Source organism: Pteronotus mesoamericanus, unplaced genomic scaffold, assembly GCF_021234165.1.
Source record: "Pteronotus mesoamericanus isolate MK-2021 breed Mesoamerican mustached bat unplaced genomic scaffold, CSHL_Meso_final contig_246, whole genome shotgun sequence".
In the NCBI taxonomy this organism is placed as follows: domain Eukaryota; kingdom Metazoa; phylum Chordata; class Mammalia; order Chiroptera; family Mormoopidae; genus Pteronotus; species Pteronotus mesoamericanus.
The window spans coordinates 3471512-3498606 of NW_026555104.1; the positions used below are offsets into that span (position 1 = coordinate 3471512).

A 27095-nucleotide genomic window follows, 5' to 3' on the forward strand; every position below is an offset into this window, starting at 1 on the left:
ATAAATATTTACACCTAAGGCGCTTATTCTTAATTCTAATTTTCCAGAGAACCCTTGAAAATTTTGGTTATACTGCCTACATATTACATGCAGTAACTCTGAAGTGAGTTTTTTCAACTTTTGAAATTTATTTTGCTCATCATAAAATTTGAGTGAAATATGCTACTCTGAGAATGATGCTGCTACTGTTAAAAAAGGAAACTCTATGGTTATATGCAGTATAAATTAGAATATTTTTTAAAATTGTCATCTATACTCTAACCAAAATTTCATTTCTCTAATATATTGTTCAGCCTTAATAAAGACTTGTGTTAAATTTAGATTTGTGCAGGTACAACATGCCTTTAACTTACATACATTTCTAAAATCCATATCTTGGACCTATACCCCTCACCCCTACACCCCAATCAACACACATTCACAGACCTTCACACACTCTCACCAGTAGAATTTTGAAGAAGCAGACTTGTTTTATATTTATGAGGTTTATCTCCAGGTTTTAGGAAATATAAGTCTGGAACAAGTTTGATGGGAACCACAGCATTTTTAAAAGAGCGATGCACCAAAAACATAAAAATCTGAACTGCAAAAAAAGTTAAAAGCAGAAGCAACCTGAAAGGAAAAAATGATAATACAGCTCAAGGCACATTAATATGTAAATCTATTTTTAAAATCTTTCTTTACTTGACAGTTAAAAGGCACTCATTTAAAAAAATATTAAAGGGAAAAACTTGTAAAAAATAGCACTTGTAAATAGAATTTCTACCCTGCAAATGATCTCATGACAATATTCAAGAGAAATTCAATATTTAACAATGAAATTAAAAGTTATAAAAGCATATTTTAGATCAGAATTACCCTGAAATTTTTATAAAGTACATATATACACAGTTACAGCTTTTAAAGAACCAGACAGTATGTCAAAATTTTCATCTCTATTCTCTTAAAGAAACTATTTGCTGCCCTATCTCTATTCTAATTAATTACTGTCCTTATATTTTCAAAAATGTGTGATACAAAAATACTTTAGATACAAGAAAGAATAAAAATACAATGAAACTTTGAATGATTGATATCTTTGAAATTTCATCCTAACCTCAAAGCAAGATATACTAGAGTCAGTTACAAGGATCACCACCTGCATCTGGTCCATTACATAATTCTATTACCCATTCAAAATGCCCCTCTCTCTAGAAGGCTGGCATCCTTTTATCTTACTGGGTGAAATAGCTCCACATTGCATGTGATGTGTACCATAAGTGGGGGTACACTGGTGGGAATGCACACTGGTGCGGCCACTGTAGAGAGAGCTTGGATTATCATGCTTAAATATTTTATCACTTTCAGAAACCCTATTATTTAAAAAAAAGTTTCTTAAATTGTTGTAAATACACCTAAGTCAGCATTTCCAAAAGCATATCACATGAAACTCCAGTTCCATAATAATAGGTGTTTTAAGCTTAAAAAAAATCATGATTAAAAAATGTTTGAATGACATGATTTGGGTTTGTGGCCAGTGAGTCTCTAGGGAAGTGCTGTGGGTTGAGGAAAGAGCAGGGTGGTCTCCTCTCAGCCGACAGGGCCTCCCTGTTGTCCAGAGAAGGAGCTGAGTCTCTCTCCGCAACAACTTTCTTTCTGATGCTTGTCTTTCTACAGGATGAATTTTTGAGAGCATTAGTGATGGTGAAATGTGACTATGTAGGCAAAAGATTTCAGGTAGGACCACTGGGGTAGGGTTGTCAAGAACAGTCACAATATACCTGCTGCTGCGGAGACTAAGGGAGGGGATATCATATCAGAGAGAAAAAGGATGTGGGAAAGTTTGCTTTTTGTATCCTATTTTAATGACATAATAAAAAGACATAAGTAGCTTTGTGCTTCAAGTGTCCTGTGTTTGTAACTATCTTTTTGGCTTTATTTTAGTATTATTTTTCCTAAAGACACTGATTTTCCTGCATCTTTCAAAATAAAAACACAACACAACAAAAAAATATGTGGAAACTGCAGGTTAAATAAACTTGAAGTAATTTCTTTATCATAGGACCTCTCCTGTGTTTTTGTTATGCTAATGAACAACTTTTTAAGAGAGGAAATACAAGATAAAATATCTCCTAAATGTATAGGTGGTCAAATATGCATTTGACCACAGAACACTTTTTGTGATGGACTGAATGTGTCACCCTCCCCACAAATTCAAACACTGAGGCCCTAACCTCCAATGTGATAGTATTTGGAAATGAGGCCTCCGGGAAATAATAAGGGTTAGATGAGGTCCTAAAAGTGGGGACCTCATGAAGAGACAGCAGAGAGCTTGCTCTGTCTCTGTCTCTTTGACGGGTGCGCAGAGTTCACGAAAGCTACACAGCAAGATGGTGGCCCATGTGCAAGCCAGGAAGAGAGAATCCTCCCCAGACCCAGACCATGCTGGTACCCTAACTTGACTTCCAGCCTCCAGAACTCTAAGACAAATTTCTGTTGTTAAGCCACACTCAGTCTACATTATTTTGTTATGGCAGCCCAAGCTAACTAAGATAACTTCCATTGTTTTTTCAGGAAATATAACAGTAGTGTTCAAATAAATACACTGAAACATATATTTTCTCTCAGTAATGCTGACAGAGAAATGTATCAGATATTTATTTGATACTGAATAAATCTGAACAAAAAAGTAAAGGAATTCAGCATATTTCAAACATATAAGAAAACTCTTATTCTTGATTAAATTTTATTTCTACTGCTATTTTGGATCCACCAAGATAGGTGTATGATGTATGAAAGTACTTAATATTTCCAAATAATTCAATGTCCAGCACCCTAGAATCCCATGGGAAACTGAAAGGGAAAGCTAAGTGAAAAGGATGTCATTTAGATTCCAGTTCTACCAGCTATAGAGCCTCCTTTATATTCAGTTTCTTCATCCAATAAATGGTGATAAAACTTATTCTTCCTGCTGTTTACTAATAAATATTAGGAACAGATGCAAAATAATTGTGAAAAATATGAATACAAAATAAAATTTAAAAACAGTGACAGTAATTCAAAAATTTTACACAATTAGAGAATATTGTTTGTCACTCCCTCATTTTATAAATAAGACAAAAAAATGCTAGTTAAAAAAAAGGATAAGGCTCTAACACTATTTGATGCAATTACCAAAAGCATACTTTTTTTTCTGACATATGATATAGCTTTAACCTTTCAAAAACACAGGGATTATTTACACATGTTTGCTTTTAAAAAATTAAGATGGTAAACCCATTTGTATCCTTAAAAAAACAACTTATCAAGTAAAAGAGTGATATACTTACACTGATCTTACTGATTTGCTTTCACGTTTCAAGGTAAGAAAGTGAAACTTTGCTATTGTATACATCTGCTGCTTCCAAAGGCTCATGGTGCTCACTAAAGAAGCCTTGGTTTCAGAAAGAATGAGTAAGCTCTGCTCCATTTCATCAAAAGATTTTGAATCCATTTCTTCCTCAAGTGGCTGCTGAGTAAATACACTATAATCTACTTGCCAAAACAAAATAAAAATTTAGAAAATTATGATATATTCCTTAAAAAAGATGAAAATCTTTCTGAAGCACATGGGGGATCAACGGTGATGGAAGGAGACCTGACTGGGGGTAGTGAACATTAAATACAGATGAAGTATTACAGAATTGTATACCTGAAACCTATAGAATTTTATTAAGCAACGTCACCCCAATAAGTTGAATAAAATATAACAAATAAGTAAATAAAGAAGCACACATATGGCAGTGATGTACGTCAAATGGAACTCTCATATACTTTGACAATATTATTAAAACTGAACAGATGCATAGCTTACAACCCAGGAAATTCTATTAGGTATAAACACAACAGAAATATGTATGTATGTTCACCAAAACACATGTAGAAGAATATCCTTAAGTAGCACCCTATCCAGAATAGCCATAAAGTAGGGAGAACCCAAAAGGCTATCAACAGGTAATAAATAAATAAGTTGTGAAATATTCCTTGTGTAATAAAATAGTATAAAACAATGAAAATAAACAAATTACTATCCAAGTACAGTAGTATGAATCTTACAAATATAACATTAAGTAGAAGAAGTCAAACACAAGAGACATGCTATGAATGATTCCATTAGGCCAAAAACTGACAAAACTAATCAATAAGGAATAGAAATCAAGATGTTATTTTTATAACAGTGATTTAACATCAGATTAAAAAAAAAAAGGATGAAAACTGGCTTCAGTATGCGAGCCACGAAGAAGAGTTTTTAGACTTACACTAAATTTTTAAAATGAGTAAACATTAAAATTTTTAAGAGGGGAATGAAATAATGCATAAAATAGTATTTATGCACAACCTGGTTGGCTGGGGCATCCTACCAAATCAACAGTTTAGATGAATGGCTTAATAAGACAAACAGTCTAATCCCTCTCTTCCCCTGATAGAGTGAACTAATCAAACTAAAAACAGGTGCTCCATATTGTACATCACAATCATGGTGTTCAGTAACCACCAATTCACCTTCTATGAATCTGATATATACTAACAGTTAAAAATAAAACAATTAAAATCAGCCAAAATAAAGGCAAGCTGATGTTAGAAATATGATTTTTTTATGGTAGTCCTAAAGGTACTATGGGAAAAAAAAAATTAATACCTAAACAGAGCACATCATTCTCAGCTTTATTCCAACTACTCAAACACTTGTAGAAACTACTTCATATACCTCAAAATACTTACGTACAAGCATCTTCTCCATCTAATTCTCTCCCATTACCCAAACTATTACAAACGTATTCATTGATATTTCATCAAACTGGATGTATACCCAAATTTAAGATATTGTTCTCTCTCCAACCACATAAGATCTAAAATTTTTATGTGAAATTGCCTTCCGACTATAATCTTATGTCATCATCAACTTGACTTTCCTACTGTTTCCACGTTTGCAGGAAGCATCCCTGTTTCCTTCTCTCCTCTGACGTTCCACTGCACCATACTGCCACTTCAATCATTACAAGTTTCCTCAACTCACATTCTCACCTTAAACTACACAAATTCAGGTTTGATCTTTACCACACCACTGAAATGGCTGGTCAAGGTTACACTACCAAATCCCTAGTGTCTTCTATGTTACCAAACACATCTCTCGTTCTCATCTTATTCGTCACAGCAGTCAAAACGTAACTGCCCACTTCCTCTTTCCTAAAACGCCATTTTGTCTTGGCTTTTATGTCTTTTTCGGCTCCTTCTCAGTTAGCCCCTTTTGGCCCTTCATTGCTCAACCTCAGGGCTTTCCCCTCTTTTCTTATCTATACTCTCTACTTAAGTGATTCCATCCAATCCCATGGCACCATTTATATATGAGTAACTCTGGAATTTATATTTTATTTTTCACTTAGCTCCACGTACGTTAACCCAACTGCCCATTATACATCTCCATTTGTATGTCTCATAAGCATCTCAAACAATAAAGCCAAAATTCATGCCTAAATTCCCCCTTTCCACAAACTTTCTCCTTCCCCACTCTCAGGAAACAGCTATTCCATTCCCAAGTCTCAAGCCAAAAGCTAGAAATTATTCTTGATTCTTCCCTTTCCCCAACCCCTAATACTTAATCCATCAGCAAGTCATCACCAGTATCACTAATATAACCCAAATCTGTTCATGTTTCTTTATTTTCACTACCATTCTACTTCAAGCTAAGTTTTCTAACTGGTCTTCCTGCTTCCACACTTCCTTTACAATATCCTCACCATTCAACCACCATCATTTACTCCTTTGCTTCAAAGTTCTCTGATAGCTTCACATTGCACAAAGAAAACAACCCAAATTCTTTTCCAGATGTTCTGGCCCCTTGCCTATCCCTCTGACCTGGGCTCATTAAACTCTATCCCTGGTGTCCTTTTTAGCATCAAAGACATTCAACTTACTCCTCAATACCACCTCTGCAGTAACACTTTCCTTTATCTAGAAAGCTCTGGAATAAAATCTTCACCTGGATTTTTCTTGCCTTCCAGGTCTCAGTTTCATCTCAACAGAGTCCTCCTTGAAGATGCAATCTAAGTTATCTGCCTCCCAAGATCACCCCATTATTTCCTTCATAACTCCTATCACTATTAGTAAATATTTCAATTACTTATTTTACCGGTTTATTTCAGTCCTTTCTTTCCCAAAACATAAATTTCACATGTTTATATAACTGCTTGTCTTGCTTGCCATCTGTCTGGTTCACTGCCTAAAATGTTTTGTTACTTTTGTTTTTACCTGCTTGGTCAATTTCTGCTTCAACTTCTAGCTTTAAGAATACATCTTCCAAAGTTGTCATGGAAACACCATAAGAAATAACACCCAAACTCGAATGTGTGTCTAGAGCAGAAAATAAACCTAGAAGAGAATATGAAAGAATATTGTGTAGTTAAGCATACTATCATGAATTATTCTAAAAATGCTCTTTAAATTTACTCTGCTGGTACAGTGGTTCTCAAATTTTTTGGTCTTGGGACCCTTTTAACATTCTTATTGGTAAGAACACCAAGGAATGTTTGTTTATAGAAATATATCTGTTAGACATTTATCATATTATAAATACGATATTTTACAGACAGAATGATAGGCAGCATATACTAAGTTGGCATAGATACTTCAATCCAGTTAATTAATAATTTTGTCTTAATTCTTGAAAGAAACCAATTAAACTAATATAAAAGATTTCTATCTGATTATGAGATAAATACTATGGAAATTCTGCACAACATATGTACATTAATAGTATCCTTTTGTTTCTTAAGAGATCCCTAAACAGATATAGGAGACTGAGTTTGAGTTCCTTCCTCATTATAAACTGGAAAACTAGTGCCACAATTAAAATAATTCAGTGGTTTACCATACAATCATGGATTTTATTATGAAATTAAGAAAATGGAAAAGAACTTGAGGATATACACAATTATACATGTGTGTATATATATGTGTATGTATATAGACACATATATGTGTGTAAATATATGTACATGTATACACAACCAAACAGAGCAATTTCTTGACAACAAAGCAAACACAGTTATTAAGTTAACATGTTAGTTACAGTTTCTTGCATGCTGTTTGTAAAGAAAGAAATATGTTAACTAGTAGTATTTCCGATTTTCTAAAGCAAAATAAAGCAGAAACAGATTATTAACTCTGGCCACCTGGGAGCATGTAAATATTACACAGAAGAATAAACAAGGTAAAGCAAGAAAACCTATTCCCAAAGCAAGCTGCTGGTTTAACAACCAAGAAACTGAAAGTAAGTAATACCTGAAAATTTGTCCATGTCCTTTAAAGGCAAGCTATACACAAGTTGTTGGTCACTCTGTTGTAATAAAGTAGCTCCAGGTATATGTTGTTTAACAAGAGAAGAGAGAGATTCTGTGGCACAGTATCTGTCTATGTACATGCTAGAAAAAAACAAAAATCGTAATTTTTTATACTCAGTGAATAACCAAAAGTAAACTCTGAATGCTTTAAATTGAGTGCCATAAAAGCAGGCCGAAGTACCTTATGTCAAGCCCTAAATATAGTAACAGATCAAGAATATAATATAGAGCCAATAAAGAATGAATAGATACCTCAGGCGATAGCCAATCCCCCATTTACTTTTGAGAAACATTGAGGAACCAACACATTTCAACATTCCTTGTGATATGACAGCTTTCCGATCTGCAAACAGAGATTTGCATTTCAATTCTTAAATTAGTAACAGCATTAATAATTGGCATTCGTATTTTATGGATTACTTTATGAGAACCAATTTATTAACTGATTAAATTATCACAACTTTATGAAGAAAATACTAGATTTGCATCACCTGCTTTTTAGGTGAGACCACTGAGGCAATGAGAAAATATACAATTTGTCCACATTTCACATATTAAATGACAAAAGCTATGAACTATATAGCCAGGCTGTCTAACTCTAGTCTTTTTTCCTAAAACTACTCCAAATATCTATCTCTTCCTAAGACTTACTAATTTTCAAGATTTCCTTTGTAACCAAAGGTAAAAACAATAAAAAAGCAACAAAAGTAAAATATTAGTTCTTTTAAACAAAGATACAACTGAAGAAATGAATGGCATGCCACATTTTTATGATTATATTATAAATAGAAAGATGTTGCTCTAGAATTTCAAACTCCTGGATCTTGTCAGTTATTAAAATCACGTTAGATTATTTTTTTGTTATACATGTGTTTGTGTTGAGAATTGCACAGAAAACAGTTAACATAGCAGACCTGAGATTATTATTAGAAAGGCCTGCTTACAATGTTGGTCCTTAACTGGTGTCTGGAAACCTGGATTTTAGTAGTGTTCCCACCATTCCCAAGGCAGATGAGGATGGCTCACTTTACATAAAATTTACAAACAATGTAGAGTATACTTAACACCTGCTTTTGTTCTGGGATTCTGTAGTTTAGGTATATACTAGGCAGAGGGTGCCTACACAAGCAATGCCCAATGAAAACCTTGGGCCCTGAGTCTTAAAGAGCTTCCCGAGTAGACATTTCACATGTCTTTAACAATTCATTGCTAGATAAATTAAGCATATCCTATGTGACTCTGCTAGGAGAAGATTCTAGGAAGTTTGTGTCTGGTTTCCTCTAGACTTTGTCCCGTGTGCCTTTTCACGGTGCTGACTTTGCTTTGTACCTTTCAGTTTCACAGTAATTAATTCATGTATGAGTATGACAATGCTAAGTCCTATGAGTTCTCCTAGCACCCATAGGATTGAGGACCTCCCCAACACAAAACTACATGATTGAAAAAAATTTTTAAACCTTTTTTTGTTAAATGCATCAACTTCTTCATTTCTCAAAATTTGGCATCTCTACATCCAATCTCCCATTTGGCCCCATGACCTTATCCTTCAAAGGTAAAGTAAAAATCTCACCAGCAAGAATGTCAGCTTCATCCATGAAATGAGTACTAAACACTGTAACTCGATTAGATTTTCTGTATTTTAGAAGATTCCAAACAATATGACGAGAACAAGGGTCCATTCCAGCTGTTGGTTCATCTAGCAATAGTATCTGCGTGAACCAGAGAGGGCAGAGAATCCTCATGAAAACTAAAATATATAAAATTTATGTGAACTGAAAAGCTTCCCCATTTCTAATTATTATTTTCATTTGAAAATCTATTAGATCTGGGTTTTTCACTCATGTGAGCATAGATTTTAAAAATTATCAGTTCGGCATATGAATATTTTCCTTGGTTTAATTATAAAAGACTAATGTTTGTAATATATGTAAGTGTAATAACAATCAGATAAATAAATTAAAAACAAAACATTATATTGCTTTTATCTGAACAATTAAATTCTGTAAACATATCAACTGCTTATTATAGAAATATGTCCTATATTAGATCAAGGGAAGTAATTTGTTTTATGCATATTTTAAATTTCAAAAACATTGTGGTGAGGGTTGGGAGACAGATAAATTAACATAAAGCCAGAACCAGAATCACCCCTAAACTATAGCAGCAAGTGCAAAAGTGAAAGGATGGTAGGGACCAACGGGTCTCCTGGCTACAGGCATGTACATAGCAGCTTTCTAGCACCTTGCAAAACACTATCAACTAGTTCTGTTTCTACAGGATAGAGAACAGCACAAACGAGACATACGAAATTAAATCAGAAGGACAGTGAAAAACTAAACTGTTCCTTTGACATTGTTCTATTTCAAAATTTGTATTATGAACTATTATAGATATATGGAAAATTGTAGAGAATAATAGAACAGTACTGTTATAACCACCAATGAAATTTAAGTAATGTTATTTCTGGTCATAGTTTCCTCAGATTTTCTTTAAAGACATAAAACATTGTAGATATAACTAAAGGCTGTCCTTTACATTCCTCTTCCTAAAGGTAAACACTATCATGAAGATATTACGTATCTGACTACAATTTTAAAACCTTATTACTATAATTACATTTACAATAACATATAGTATTTTATGTATGCTTAAATTTTGTAATGTGTGTATATATATTTTCCTACAACCTACATTTTTTAATCAAACAATTTAAAATTATCTCATCAGTGACAATATCTGTTTACCTTTGGATTCCCAAGAACAGCAATTCCTAAAGACAGCTTTCTTTTTTGACCACCACTTAACTTTTTAGCTTGATTATCTTTGATAGCCTGCATGTCTAAATCCAGTAAAACCTTCTGTACCTATAAAAGTAAAGCAAGAACAATGTTATTTTTTAAACTACACCTTTTACATAATCATCAATATTAGTTTTTAAGTGTTCCAATTTTAATATCAACCTTTAAAGTGCTATTTTAGTACAGAATTTAATTTTGAGAATATTCATATATAATTTTGAAATAACAGATAAAAAGATTCCTGATGGAAAGGTCTGTTTTACTTTTGTGTGACTTCCTGGGTAGTGGGGAAGAGGATCAGTGCAAAGGTTGCGTGTGTGTGCGTACAAAGGTTGCGTGTGTGTGCGTACATGGGTGTTCAGGAAGACGAGGGTGATGTGAATGAAAAGGAAGAAAAGAAACACTTATATTGAGAAACTAGTATCATCCTGATAAAACAATGACAACTGTATGCATGCAAAAACTTTTACTTAAAATTCTAATTCTTTGTAATGATTTTGTTTACTGACTCAGAACAGGTTTTATATTTAGATTTATTACAGAAGTTAGTATAATAGGCTATTGATTTACAGGAAATAAAAGCAAAGTTTTCAATATGAATAACATACTTCTTGTATTATATTATTAGCTGGTATTCCTTTGATTGAAGCCAAAATGGATAAGTTTTCTTCTACTGTCAAAACATCAAAATGTATATCTAACTGTGGACAAATGCCAATCATTTTTCTTGCTTCAAACATTTCGTCTATTTCTGAGACACTATGTCCATATATTGACGCAAACCCTGAAACCGAAATATATCTTTAAATTCATATTAAATATATTAAGTATTAAAAAGTATACATGCTTTTATATATACTAATAATCCAATTACTTGTATGTAGTAGACATATAAGGTAAGAATTAATATAAATTTGGAAAATACAATGCACCCCTATTTCCATAGTGTTGATTTACTTCCACTTATATTCCAATCTCATTTTCCCTCATTTCCAGGTGATAATACATAGCAGAAAGAGCAAGGAACCAGAAGTTTAACTGGTACATTATTTACACTTACATTCCAGTAACAATTTTCCTTCATTCTCAGGCATTACACAACAGTAGAGAGAACAGAGAGATATAAATATTCTCATAATAACTAGCAGTATGATCTTGAGAAATCAACCTGAATTCTAGCTTCTTCTTATATAAACTGAATACTAATATATCTCACTTTAGAATTGTTACACAAATGTGATAATGTATGTAGGATCATAATAAAAACCATACATTCTTAAATAAATGTAAGATATTAATACTACCATTAGAGAGTGACACAATTATGGATAAGCAACAAAATTTTAAAAAGTTAAACTACACTGAAAAACATGCAGATTTGATACACGGAAATTTGGCCCTTTATTAAAGTAAAATGTTGTACTGCCACTCTCTTTGCTTATTGTGGAAATACGGAACTGCCATACTGAATTCTTACCTATAGGGCAATCACATATGACAATTACATGTTTGAGGTACTGTTCCTAAAATCCTAGGTTAGGAAATCATATTGACATGTACTGCTCTTTCCTTTTGAACTATTATTATATAATTAGAAACCTGTGACTATTTTCTCAACCTGAAATGTCTACAGGTCTCATTTAATATCCAATTAGTTACTGATTTATTCTTCCTTGAAAATGAAAAATCAACACACACACAAAGTATCTGATTTAAAAAAGGTATGAAATTAGAACTTTTTACTTTATTAAACATTACCGAATCATCTTTTATTTCCTACCGAAAAATAGATGTGTTTAATCCAAAAAAGATAAAACAGCTTCATAGACACAGATGTTGGTCCTAAATCATTGACAAAAACCAATCAGTACATATTTCAAAGATAGTTATGCTGTGACTGACACTTTAGTTAATAATACTAATAACACACGTCAGAGTTGTTTTTTTGTTTTTTGTTTTTTTAACGTCAGAAAACTCTCACCATCAGAAGGTGGGCATAGTCCACAAAGAATATTCATCAATGTACTCTTTCCTGTTCCACTGTGGCCAAGTAATGCAGTAATCTGACCCTCGTATATGTCAAATGACAAATCTAGTTCAGGGAAAAAAAGATCCAGATATAATTTTTAGTTCCATCGAGCTATATAAGATAACTCATACTACTTGAGCCATCTTGAAACAAGTAAATAAATTTAAAGCCAGACTGAAAATTACCAGCATACTTAAGTGCATAATATTTAATGTTATAGAATAATAATTATTTGTTATGTCAACAGTATGAATAAGTAATAAAACTTTTTTTGTTACATTGATTTAGAGGGTGTACAAAATATTGGGGGCAGGTTTGTATACCCACTCTTGGGAATTTCCAAGAGAACTGAAACAAACAAAAGTTTGGTCCCAAGGATATTTATAGGATGTTAAATATACTGGTGAAAAAGACTAGACATTGATCAATAGCATGGGAATAGCTAAGTTAACACCTGAATGGTTTAATATAAGCAAGAGAAAAATGGAACAAAGAAATGTCACTGGATGGATGAATCAATCATTGAAGGAAGACATAAAACAGGGATCTAAAAACCCAGCTTCAAATACAGGGATAGGCAAAAGTAGGTATATTTTGAGTATGAAAAACAGAGTTTATTCTTGTGTTTTTGTTTATTAAGTATTGTATTTGTATTACAACTGTAAAACTACTTTTGCCCACCACTGCAAGTATAGCCCTTCATTTAATGAAGGTGATCTGGGATTTAGTATATCTAGAGCTGTAGACCAGAAGTAAAAATGAGTCCTCTCTGGAAGATTACATTGTCTAGTGCATCAAATTATCTCTATAATTATTCATACATAATACGTAGCACTTAGCCAAAATTAACCAGGCAGGAGAAAGCAAGGTAAGACCCAAAACCAACAGAAACAGACTTAGGGGTGATTTAAAAGTCATTATGGTATCTTCACAAGAGAATGCTGGCAAAGGACTGAAAACTATATAAAAGAACCAAGTGGAAAGATAAAAACTGTAAACCATTAGTGAAAAAGATTTCAAAAGATAGTTTAGCAGCAGATTATATCCAACTATAGAGAAAATTAATGAACAAAAAGTCAGGAGAAAATACCTAGACTACAGCAGAGAGGGAGAAAAGTATAAGAAAACTCAGAAAAGAGAATAAAAGACAAATAAAAATGAAAAGTCATAGCATGTATTAAAAAAGAGGGAGAACAAAAGAGAAAACAGAACAGAAGCAATACTGAAAAAGAAATGGCTGAGAAGTCTCTAAAACAGAGTAAAGACATCAAGTCTCAGATTGAAGAAGCACCATAAATAAAAGCAGAATAAATGTTAAAAAAAAATCAACAATGTATATTATAATAAAACTTCTGAAAACCAAAAATAAATGATGATCTTCAATAAATACACTAGGTACTAAATAAATGCAAATTAAACCATATTAACATATTATTGTACTCTACCACAATAGCTAAAGTTAAAAGAGCTGACAATACCAAAGGCTGGTGAAGATGTACAGTAATACCTTCTGGTCAAAACCTGTCATACCTTCTGGTCGAAGGGGTACCAACTTTAGAAAAATGTTCAAAGTCCTTACTAAAGTTAAACTTATGAACTAGCAATTCTCATGAGTTCTACTCATGACCTAAAAATTCTACTCAAATATAGTCATGCACTACTTAATAACGGCCATATATATTCTGAAATGCGTCATTAGACAATTTCATCATTTTGTGAACATCACAGAGCATACCAACACAAAGAGCTATATACTCTTAAACAACTGGCAGTGCAGTAGGTTTGTTTACACCAGTATCACCACAAACACATGAGTAATGCTACAATGTTACAATGGCTACTATGTCACTAGGTGAAAGGAATTTTTCAACTCCATTTATAATCTTATGGGATTACCTTCATATATGTGGTTCAACATTGACCGAAACATCATTGTGTGGTGCATGACTATATTTTTTAAAAAAACCCATACCTTTGTATGTTCGTACAAAAGAAAACTAGACAGCAATGATAAAGAACAAAGTGCTATGACATAAAGCACAATGGAAAGTCTGTTAGACATAATACTGATTCCATTACTAGGAAATTCCAGTATAGACATGTAATTCAGTGATAGACCTCGTAATGAACAGTGGCTCTGTCTGGTGGAGGATGGTATTGATTGGCAAGGGGCATAAGCAAACCTTTAGAGTGCTATATATGTTCTCTATTTTTATCTGTGTTGTGGTTATATCACTGCATACATTTGTAAAAGACTGACCAAACTGTACATTTAAGATTTTTGTATTTTATTAAGTATAATGTAAGTAAAAGAAAGTTAAAAGGTTAAAAATATTTTTAAAAGTTTAAAATATTCAACCAAAAAAAAGCAAAAGTAAAGAAAGAACATAGGAAAAAGGAGACAAACAGTAACAAAGTAAAAGAAGATAAATGATTAAAACTCAAGTATAACAATCTCATTAAACAAAATGTACTAAACATTCCAATTAGAATGTTTAAAAGATTTTCAGATCAGATTTTGAAACTATAATGACTTAATAGAGACACATTCAAAAACAGATTGAAAGAAAAAGGGTAAAAAAACATGAATCATGTAATCACTGGACTAAAGGAAGCCATAACTCTGAATATACAAGTATACATATGTATCTAATTACATGGTCTGAAAAAATGTAAAGGAAAACAATGACAGCCCTGACTGGCATGGCTCAGTGAGTGGGTCAGGCATCATCCTGCAAACCAAAGGTTGCTGGTTCAATTCCCGGTCAGGGCACAAGCCTGGGTTGTGGGCCAGGCCCCCATCTCCAGTTGGGAGGTGTGCAAGAGGCAACCCATCAATGTCACTCTCACACATCGATGTTTTCCTCTTCCTCCTTCCCTTTCCTTCTCTCCAAAAATAAATAAAATTTTTTTTAAAAAGACATTCTTTAAAAAAAGAAAATAACAAGTACAAAAAAAGAGACAAATTCACAATCATAATTGAAGATTTTTATTTTTTATCTCTCTCTCAATAAATGATAGAAGGACTCCCACAAAAAATAAATCGGTAAACATACATAAGTTTTCAAAAACACAATTAACCAACTCGACCAATGATGATACAACACACGACTGCAGAATATGTGTTTTGTACAAGTGCACAGAGAATATGTACAAAAACTGACCATATGTTGGGCCATCTAATCCCAATAAATTGCGAAAAGCTAAAAACAAATACTACTACTATACTATCTGACTACAGTGGACTTATGTTAGATAAATATAAATCACCATATACTTAAAAATCAAAACATAAATAACCCATTCAAAAATATCACAGTGAAAATTAGAAATATTTAAAATTTAATAATAATGAAAACAACCTGTCAAAACTTGTGCGATGCACCTAAAGCCATGCTTAGATGAAAATTTACATATTTAAAATGCATTATTATAAAGTGATCTATGTATCTATCTCAAGAATTTAGGGGGAAAAACAGAATTAAATGTAAAATCAAAAACAATGAAACGAGAAAAAAATTTAGAAAATAGAAAATAAATATACAACACAGAGGATCAACAAAGGCAAGAATTAGTTCTTTAAAAAGACTTTTTTTTTTTTTTACTGATAAACTGCAGCAGAAGGAAAGGAGGGAGGGAGGAATGAAGATAACAAATCCCAGGTATAAAAATGAAGACATTACTGTAGATCCTACAGGTCTTAATAATATGAAAATACTTTAAACAAGTTTTTGGCAATACATTTGAAAATAATAAAATGAAAGCTATCTAGAAAAATCAGTATATATTAGACCAGTGGTTCTTAAGTAGAGGTTGGGGGCTTAACATTCCCCCTTCACTTCCCACCCGATCCCCAGGGACATCTGGGAAGACCTGAAGACATTTCTGGTTGTCACAACTGAGGAAGAAGGAAGCTGCTATGGGTATATGGTAGATAGAGACCACAGATGCTGCTTGTGCTTGTAAATTTTATGTGTCAATTTAGCTACAGCTATGACACCCAACTGTTTGGTCAAACACTAAAGTAAATGTTGCTGTGAAGGTATTTTATAGATGTGATTAACATTTACAGTAAGCTGACTTTCAGTAAAGGAGAGACTACCCACAATATCACTGGCGAACCCCATCCAATCAGTTGAAGGCCTGAAGAGCAAAAAATAGGTTTCCTGGAGAAGCAATCTAACTCGATATTGTAGTACAGATTTCCTCTGAAATCTGAGTTTCCCACCTGCCTGCCTGCCCTATGAATTCTGGATTCAAGACTGCTACTTCAACTCTTGCCTGAGTTTCCGAGCTGCCAGCTTGCCCTGCAGATTTCAAAGTTTCCAGAAAGCACAATCACATGAACCAATTCCTTAAACATAATTTCCCTTCTTCCCTCCTGCCCTCTCCCATCCAGCTCACTTGCTCTCTGTATGTGCATATATAAGTACATATATTCTGTTGGTTCAGAAGAACCCAGGCTGACAAATTGCTATACATTCTACAATTCACAGGACAGCCTCTGATAAAAAAAGAATTATTAGATCCAAAATGGCAGTAGTGGTGAGTTTGAGAAAGACTTTGTAAGTCAAAAGAAAAAAAAAGCAATCAACCCATAAACACATGTATGATAATAAAGGGAAAAAGGACATAGGTTTGTTCAAATAGTTGAATATTTTTAATCTTAAAATAGGTATTACTTTTTTATTTTATTAATTTGATATTAGTTTTATTATGAATATTAACCACATAAATAAATTTAAGTATCCCTAGAGGAAAAAGAAATTTGTGATAAAGATGTTTAAATTTCCCACAAATTATGCAAATTGTTTTTCCATTTGTACTTTAATACTATGGACTGAAGAGTAAAAAAGCTACTTACTTCTCAAAGCCTCTACATTTTCACCTTTCTTTCTGTATGTCTTCTGAATACCACTGATTCTGAAAAACACCCATTTCTACTTTAAGTATTTAGAGCAATTTATAAATGTGTTTCCATGTACATTTTTATCGAATCTGTCATATTTTATAGGAATAATAATAAAGTACCTTCCTGCTAAAATAATTAAGCAGAGTTGACAATTATAAAAGTAGTTTTAAGAAACAAGAGAAAAATATAGTATTCCTCTCCATTTTAAATGCCGTTCATTCACTTTTCATAAACCAACTTCTAAAAGCAAAGTGAAGCATTTGACTCAAGCAATTTATAGATCTGTTTTCATCTTTGATACTTTTCTGCTTGCAACTAATAAAATACTAGTTATATCAGCTAAGGGAAATTAAAAACCAAATGCTATTTATTTCACATCAGTACACATTTCAAACAATCTGCAAATGTGAAGTGATTCATTCCACTAAGTTTTATTAACCATTTTGAATTTTACCCTTGAGAGGGCAGACCACTGGCTTGCTAATTACATCCTAATTATTTTACTCTCCCCAGCTTTTATCCATTTTTCTTAAACTTAAAAAACAAATTACACTTCACTTTTTCTGTAATTTTTATTTCTTTTTGCTTTCTCATTATTATTTTTTAAGTTGGTTTTGACTGATCTAGTGAAAATAGTGATTAATTTCTTTGGCCCTTAGAAATTAAACTAATACTCTGTGTCACAATACCTAAAGGACTATGAAATTAACAGAGGACAATTTAATGTTATATAACTTAGAAAACATATCCAGAATCGAATTATAAAGTTAATATTATGTTTTGATTGATAAAACAGAAAGTTTAAAATAACTCTGTAAAAACCTGGTTTTATTACTTTCAAATTTTTTCTTTGAAACATAAAATTTCAAATCTAGCAGCCACCTTATTCTAAATGGTTACAAATAAGAACTTAAAAGGCAATTAGCTCTTATTAATACTGTTTAAAAAACATACATTACTTACATATGTTATTTAAAAGACAGGATTTAAATAGGACATGTTCCATTAGCACTTCTTATGCCTAAATTATCAAAGATTAAATCATACCTTATGGCTTCTTTTCCTATAAATTCTGAAGAAACAGGCTCAATAATTTCACTAAAACTAATATTTCCATTAACATTGCCCTCAGATAACTCCTTATAATTTCTTTTGTTCTTTGACCAATATGATGGCTTCAGAAAATACAAAGATGATCTCCGTAAGCCAAATTCCCCTGAAAAATAAAAAACTGAATTATCATAAATTATTTCCAAAAATGAGTTTTAAAATCATAAAGGCAGTATGAGAAATATATAACAACCTAAATGTAAAGCTTAGATATAAAGTACTAAATCCGTATTGTGTGAAAAATAACTTTTATTGACAACTCAGTCCATAAATGGTTTCAGAGTTGCCAAGAGTGTATGGGAATGTTCAGGTGAGTAAAGCACAATTTCTGCCCAAAGGAACTTAAATCTTTATGAGGACACACATATATATCAAGTGGCAAAAAGACAATGCAGAACATGAGGCATGCCATCCAAAATGCTAGTAAGAGTCCAGAAGAGGAAAAGTTTATATCTGGATAGGAGATATATCCTCAAAGGTTGAATATATCATCTTAGTCTTTGATAATAGGAGGTATTTGGAAAATTCAATATAGTTTGTAGAGAATATTTTTTAGAATTAGGAGAACAATACAGCAATAAGAGATATAGGAGACTTACATATGGTGGACAGTGACAGTTGCCCACATACCATGTACCCATTTCCCCTCTTTTCCTCCCCAAAACCAACACTCACACTTTAAATATCTACTCCTCTTCTAGATGGCCACATGTCTCAAAGAAATCTAATCCCAATTACACAGAAGATTCTAATAGATCTAATCAGTTCGTGGAATGCTCTAGTAACTGTTATTGCTCCACACATAAGCACGTAACCAATAAGACAGAAGCAAAGGGCTTAGTTGGGGGAAAGGTTCACCCTTCCTCTTCCACTGGCCATGAACAAAGAAGCAGAACACCCCGTGGCCATAAACGAGAGTAAATCTGCCAGACTCTGAGACAAAGGTGGCAAAGGCATGGAGAAAATGGGTCCCCGATGACATAGTTGTGCAAGTTAAACAGCTTGAAGCCCATCCTATCTCTGGACTTCCTTTTAAGTCAAACAACTGATTTCCTTCTAATTGTTTAAGCCAATTAGATTTTTTGATATGAGTAACTAAAGACAATCTAACTGATACCCTGGAAATGTGTTTAAATAGTTAAGTAAGGCTATACAAATGAATATTAAATACAATCAGGAAGGGAGAATGATGAGGAGAAATTAAATATATGAAAGTATTATGGAGGGTATTAATATATAGTAAGTAGGTACAGTAATAAGTATACCTATTTATAAGAATATGCCAAGTTTTTTAAGAGGTGATTAATTTGATTAAAGGAAATGGTGAGTTCTTAGATTTAAGTTAGGTAATTAGATAAGTGGTATTACAGCAATCTAGACTAGTGCTGTCCAATACAACTTCCTGCAATGATGCAAATGTCCTATGTCTATACTGAATATGGTAACAGTCATATAGGGCTACTAGCACTTGCAATGTGGCTTGTACTACAAGAAATGAATTGTTAATTTATTTAATTCTAATTAATTTAAATTTTAAAAGCCATGGCTTGGTCACTGTGGCTCAGTTAGTTGGAACATCATCCTGTAAACAAAAAGGTCGCTGGTTCAATTCCCAGTCAGGGCACATGCCCAGGATGCAGGTTTAGTTCCTGGTTGGCATGCATACAAGAGCAATTGATTGCTGTTTTTCTCCTTCTGTTTCTCCCTCTCTTCTCCTCTCTCTAAAATAAATAAGCATGTCCTCGGGTGAGGATTTAAAAAAATTTAAAAGAAGAAAAAATTTTAAAAGCCACGTGAGTCCAGCGGTTGCTGTATAAAACAGTGCAGGTCTGGAACATAGACAAAAGTAATGAGGAACTTCAGGAGAAAAGTAAAGGGGGTACTGGGTATTTAATAATATTTTTAATCTATAGTAGATCAGTGACTTTCAATGATTTTTATCTCATGGCACACATTAAACTAATTACTAAAATTCTGCAGCACCTCGAAAAATATATTTTTTCCAATCTGACAAAAAAAAAGAAAGTTATAATTTTGATTCATTCACACTATTTGCTATGTTGTCTGTAGTCATTTTTTAATTTGACAATCTAAGGGAAAAGAGGTCAGTGCCTCTGACTAAACAGTCAAATATTGCATGTTCTAAATATTCTTGCAGCACAATGGTTGAAAATTGCTACTACAGATACAGGAAAGGCACTGTGGGGAATGGTAGGAGATGCAACACTGCTTCTTAGTTCTGGACCTTAGACGGTAAAATAATGAAACAGTATAGCCAAAGAAAATTGCCATAGGGAAGTTAAGAAGTTCAGTTAGGGACTTCGGATTTTCAAAACAATCTGCTCTCTTTTTACACAACTTTCCTATGTTCACTAGTCGTTAGGATATAAGGTACAAAATATATATATATAAATATATATAAATAAAATTAAATTAAAAGCTTTAACATGAATATAATTTGGGTACGCTGGCTAGAAAGAAATAAAGTTTACCCTATGCAGACAAAAAAAGTCCTAAAAATCTTTAAAGTTAAAACCAGTAAGTATCTGCTTACCTGGAATGACTTGATCAAGATAAACAGCCAAGAGCACATAGAATATACTATTAAGTGCTAGAACAATAATAGTAATAATAAGAGGATATGGGCCTTCAGTCATATTAGAAAATAAAGCACCTTCATTAATATCTTCCAAATGCATAACCTAAAAAACAGAAACACCAACTTTATTATATAAAAATGATTAAAAACACCCGTAAGCAAAAGTTAACACTGCTTAGATGCTTAGAGTTACTCCTTATATCCACAATGACAGTAATCAAACTAGGTCTTTTAGCAGATTAAAGTCTACCCAATTAGAGATATAAATCATAAAGAAAACAGAACTTTACCAAAGTATGAGTTTATCACAGTAATCCATTTCAATCATGTTTTTAATGTGTTTCTAAAACTAGTATATAGTATACATCCCCTCTGAGGCATTTAATTCTTAATACTATGATTATCAAATGAAGTAAATATAAGTATGATGTTAATACTAATACAAAAAGGGTTATGGTCCACATAGAACGCAAACAAATTAAGCATTAGGGGATAAAATTATGGTCAGCATCTTTTCAATACTGAAAAGATAGAAGATACTACAATTAATTAACATAATTATTAACATAAATATTAAATTATTCATAGTAAATATATGTGATAAAGCAGAAAGAAACATACTAGAGTTTGGGGCCTCATTTAGGTTCTAGACCTGTCATGAACTGAATAAACTTTAATTTACCATTCTGAATTTCAGATTCCTCATCTGTGAAATGAAGGAGATGAGAAGTCCCCTCCACTCACAACAAAAACCTGTGAATCTGTAATTCCGTCTCCCCAAGGGAAGGGGACTCAGTGAACTTCCAAAATATATATCATCAACTCTTACATCTTAAGTAATTAAAATTTGTTTAACTCAATATTGTTATAAATAATCTATCTTAATTCTCACAAATAAGAATATTCTACCCAGCCAACATGAATAATCTCTTATACTAAGTAGTTACATTTTTTCTTTTACATTAACCATATTAATTTTGTTACATCAAACAGCTCCTTATAAGAATTTTTACCTAAGAAGCTGGCAGTTCCTTTAAAAACTAATAAAAATCAAATTTATAAATCTAAATATAATTTAGGTGAATGACATGGTCCCATGGATCCTAGACCAATAAAATCCACCAGGTCTACTTATTCTACTATTACAGTCATGAAAAATTTGTTCTCCTCCACACAGAATTTTCTCCAGGCACACGTTTGAGATTATTTTATATCAGGCAGCAATGAAACCAGGCCATAAAGCAATCTAAATGACTTGATGCTTAAACTAATGACTTCTAACAAACTGAGTTACTGCAATGGACTAGATTGCTGAGATACACTGAAGTAGATGTGGAAAACTTATAAACAGAAAATATAAACTAAAAATGGAGAAAATATAAATGAAACCAAAATAAAAGGTACTCCAGTATTCAAATATCATTCCTTTCTCATGTTGACTTTTCTTTTTTTTCAAATCAAAGGTAGTATTCATGGTAGTATAACATCCTGTATGAAACAGAAAAGAAAATGTTTAGTGAAAGCAACATAAATATATCACCTACCTGTGCAATACCAATCAAAAAAGTACACTGGCAGAAGGGACTCAGAAGCCACACTAATGATTTGGGAAAACTTTCCATGAGGACTATCAAAAGGCCAACAAATCCAAAAGCCACAGTGAGTAAAAATTCAACTATTCCCACATGTTTTGACTTTTTAAAAAGAGGTGTCAGCATTAAAGCAAAAAATACCTATAAAATATAAATATTAAAGTTAATGCATTGTTCATATACACTCGTACTAAAACAAATACTTTTAATTTCTAAATGCTCTGGCATTTTATTTTCATAAAAATAATAATATACATTTAAGAATTTAAACTGACATATGATGTATATAATAAGCAAACATGATCGCCTGCACTCTATCAACCATAAACAGCTAGGCATTTCTGCAGTTAGATGTGTACTACATGAAGAAAACAATAAATAAGCTTTTAAATACAAGCACCATCTTTAAAATTTTATGTATCGATATGACAAAGCCGATTAAAAACTGGGCAATTATGTAAAGAAGTGTATGAATTATATGTAAATTATTACGTCAAAGAAAAGAGGTGACAGTCAGATATTTAACAACTGCTAGAGCATGGGTACATAAACCAGTCAGAATGGAAACCGGAACCATTTAAGACAAAGGTTGGTCATTAACAGCAAGCATTCTGCCAATATACCAAATGAGTAAGAGCTGTATTTACAAAGACATATCTTTATACAACATCATCTTATAATATAAATGAACTCAAAAGAGTCAAATTTCAGGAAAATGAAAAACAAGTCTACTACTACAGAATCTTAATTATACATGTTGTATGAAGATAGTAAAAGACTTAAAGGATTTGTATGTGAAACGTATCAGATGAAAACAAGTTATATTTAAACCTGAGACTATTTTGTACCTTTCCTAAAAACATGGAGGTACAACAATGCTGTATTTAAGTCATTTATCAGAACCTTGTAATAATCTTTCTTTCTTGGGAAAAGTGACTATAAATAAAGAATAAGACCTTGCTATATTAACCAAATATTTTGGCAATACTTTATTCACATTTCAAGTTGAAATACTTACAGATGATTGTCCATACAGGAAAAAAAGTAGAAATATCACAATGCAGCTACTTTGAGGGAATAAGGAAGAAGCTGTTGCAATGACTGCCATAAGAATGGACATAAGAAAAATCAAACTTGTATACAGAAGAACCCAGGAAAGCCTAAAATGTGAATACAAATACATTTACATTTAAAAGCATAGGTTTTAACAGTTAAAAACAAAACACATTAAATAAAATTTCATCTTTATTTCAACCACTTTACCCTTAAAATTAAGTCAATCTGTTCATTTCTATGTATGTTCTTTTACTGAAAATTAATGCTCTTATAAGTAATTAAAATACAGTATTGGTTACAGTATTAACCAATTACACATGTGTAATAACACACATACTGTTACATATTACACATGGAATTACATGTTACTGATACATAGATGAAATGCTGATTATCTCTGCAAGAGTCAAAAAACAAATTAGTAATAATTCATAATTAATTTAAATCTAATATTTCAAAAGTTCAATAACAACGTTTCTGATTTTCTTAAAATACAAGAGTTTAATGACTAACAATTTTCTTTATGGCATGTGCTACGATAAAACCTCTTATCACTCATGGCAGTTTAAACAATAAATACCATCTCACCAATCAACAACATAATTACTACATATTTACACATCAGATCAAGAAGGTCAACAATGGATTCACTGTACTTGCTTGAAAATCCTCCTTGAACTGGAGCTCAGTGGAATTTCTACAGCATTTAGTTTCATTTTATTTTATGTTTCAAGTTAATAGATCATGATTTTATGTATGCTATCATAAAAATCACTGAAATAAGGCTAAAGGAGACCTACATTACCAAAATTGAATGCATTATTCTACAGAGGTAAAACTGAGGCACCGATTGATTTGCCTAAATTCTTCCCACTACTGTTTCCTCACAAAGTACTTTAATAATCCAATGCACCTTAAAAACCAATCACTACTAAAATGACAGGAGAAAAAAAAGAAACAAAGAAAATATGTTATAGACAATAATCCCATTAGGTAAAGTGTTATAATTAATTGTTGCATTGGGCTAAATGGAATAAAATTATATAAAATGGACTAGAATGCCAACTCACATGCTTATTAAATTTCCTCCCAAAATATACTAACCTTTTTCCCTAAATGAGGTCAAAATAAATTTCTTACAACATATTGGGGAAAGTAAGGAAAATAAACCTACAATTACTAGTAAAAATGCATGTGTCTATAAAATTACCATTGTATAAAAAGCGCTCATTTGTAAAAATTGTGAAAATATTTTTCTTCACTTGTTTCTCTATAAATTATTTGTATATTTTCATCGTAATTCACACAAATAACTTTTCTTCAGGAAAAAAGTCTATGAACTATGTACACAAACTTCAATCATTTTAACTAAGTTTTTAATAACATGTATATGCTATGATATTGGGGGAGAACTATACTAAGCAATTAATTTCTAACTTTCCAAGACCTCATATAGTCTATGCACTGAAAAATACACTGAAATACATGGCACACACTTCATTGATTCAAACAAAATGTGAAATAAAATTTAAAGATGTAGTCTTACCATACTTTGCAAATCGCACTTTTCTTATGTTAAAACAAGCCAATCAATTTCTGAAGCTTGTTTAATAGTCTCAAATTTTAAAACAAAGACAATCATTGTAAGAAAACAGGATAAGTACCCTTCTTATCAAGTCAGGTGAATAACAAAATTAAAATTCTGGATATTTGTATATTTAATTATTAATCATGTTGAATAAACTTTTAATAACATACCAAAAGGCAGTGTCATGAAGACCCATTATCTTTAAAAACTCTTTTAACTTCTTCTCCTTTTCTGCCACGATATGAATTGCCAAAAAGTATCCAAACGGTGAAAATGCTATTATTAAGTATATTAAAATTACTCCTCGGGGAAAGGTATCTATTTCTACAACAGCAGTTTCTCCCATAATAACAGCTTTAGTTGACTCCAGCTCCTTCCATAGAGAAACATTGGTCTTCAACTATAATTGGAAAATGTAAATACATTCAATTAATTTTGTTCTGACTATAGCCAACAAAGTTTAATAAACACAAAAATTTAGTCAACAACCTAGTACAAATACAGTCCTCAAGAAGCTATACACCTGAAATAAAGTTATCGACCCTAATATCACAATAGAGTACTGATTTTATTCATTCTGGAAAAAGACTATCAAGTTTAATGTCATAAGTTGGGAAAGTATACAAATTTTGATAAAATATTTTGTCAAAGAAAATAAAATTTCAATTACTATTTTAAGCAGGCAATTATTTGTGTATATTAAAAATATGCATTTATAAAATTGAGAAATTAAAGAATGATTATTAGTACCATAAAAAATGACTCATTAAAAATGTTCATCTAAATAGAATTTTTTAAAGTAAATAGTATGTCCTATTGTTTTAAAAAAATATATATGTTTAGCACGTATAAATAGAATAATAAAACTATGCCCTATGATACTTCCACCTAACATTTAACTGAATGTCTAAAATGAGATCTTCTTGGCCTATTCATCCAGTGTGGTCTGGTTTGTAGATGGTTAAGGTCTTTGGCCCAAACACAAGTAAGTACTAAAACACCAGCAAAGTGATATATCGCATATTTCAATGTCTTTACCTTAAAACTTTTGAATTATTGAATTTGTGTAGTATCACATATCTGTAATACATATACCATGTGTGGGAGTTTATAAGACAATTCTATATATATCATCTCATTTGGTTCTTAAAACAATCTGCCAAACAAGGCATTATGATAGCCATTTTACTATGTAGCAGTCTGACAACTAACAGAAATAGTTTTTCTGTTCAAAGTCTCCTGTTCATTTTCACAAAAATGTGAAACACTGGATCAGGTCTAAGCATGTCTTTAAAATATAACTGTCACATGTGTATGCAGTCCAATTAGCAGTATAGAATTAAAACACAGGCTTGAGAGCCCAGAAGCCATAGTTTGAACTAGTTTTGCCACTAATTAACTAAGCTTTGGAAAAATCACTTAATTTCCCTATGCTTCAGTTTTGTATATAAAATGGACATAACAACAGCACCAATTTCATAGGGTTGGTAAAGATTAAACTGGTTAATATTAGTATATAATTTATAATAATGTTTGGCAAGTAAGTGATACAAGTTTCTTAAATTAAAAAAAACCTACCATTATAATTAAGACAAAGATGTTTACTTTCTTTAAGTTATTTTTATTCAAGGGGAAACATCTGCAAATACAGATCTTTCATGACTATTACCTATGGTCAATCCAGATAAAATAATATAGCTATGTAGAATACTGATTCATATGCTAGGAAACCATCCAATAAGTGTGGGTTTCAAACAGAGAATTTCAGGTATCTTTTTTTCTTAAAGGAGTTGTAATAAGTTATGTATTTTATACATTTGACAGGAGTCAAACCAAAGCCTATTGTAAAGACTTAGGGCATAATTGTTAAAATATGGTTTGGCTTTATTTTTCTTCATACTTACCTGTATAATGGCAGCATCTATGGATGCTTGTAAAACTGTGAATCCTGAGGACCAGTACTGAGTAGCCTCGCATGATTTTGAACAGCTAGCTACGGGAGGAAAATGTGAGACATAAGGTTTTGCAAGACTTGCAAATGCCTTTTTTTAAA

General features: G+C 32.0%; 1 protein-coding gene across 2 annotated transcripts in view; it reads right to left on the reverse strand.

Moving 5' to 3' along the window:
- The window catches only part of ABCA5 (ATP binding cassette subfamily A member 5), a 68075-nt gene that overhangs the window by 28355 nt on the left and 12625 nt on the right, over nucleotides 1–27095 (reverse strand). For both annotated transcript variants that reach the window (XM_054573100.1, XM_054573102.1), the window contains 16 exons: nucleotides 26947–27035; nucleotides 25213–25442; nucleotides 23417–23558; nucleotides 22351–22539; nucleotides 20762–20909; nucleotides 18145–18313; nucleotides 17050–17108; nucleotides 12138–12248; nucleotides 10765–10940; nucleotides 10103–10222; nucleotides 8929–9067; nucleotides 7611–7701; nucleotides 7300–7439; nucleotides 6268–6387; nucleotides 3309–3510; nucleotides 443–612 (listed from right to left, as the gene is read on the reverse strand). In XM_054573100.1, coding sequence (XP_054429075.1) covers nucleotides 443–612; nucleotides 3309–3510; nucleotides 6268–6387; nucleotides 7300–7439; nucleotides 7611–7701; nucleotides 8929–9067; nucleotides 10103–10222; nucleotides 10765–10940; nucleotides 12138–12248; nucleotides 17050–17108; nucleotides 18145–18313; nucleotides 20762–20909; nucleotides 22351–22539; nucleotides 23417–23558; nucleotides 25213–25442; nucleotides 26947–27035 — 2295 coding nt within the window. The remainder of the gene's footprint in view (nucleotides 1–442; nucleotides 613–3308; nucleotides 3511–6267; nucleotides 6388–7299; nucleotides 7440–7610; nucleotides 7702–8928; nucleotides 9068–10102; nucleotides 10223–10764; nucleotides 10941–12137; nucleotides 12249–17049; nucleotides 17109–18144; nucleotides 18314–20761; nucleotides 20910–22350; nucleotides 22540–23416; nucleotides 23559–25212; nucleotides 25443–26946; nucleotides 27036–27095) is intronic.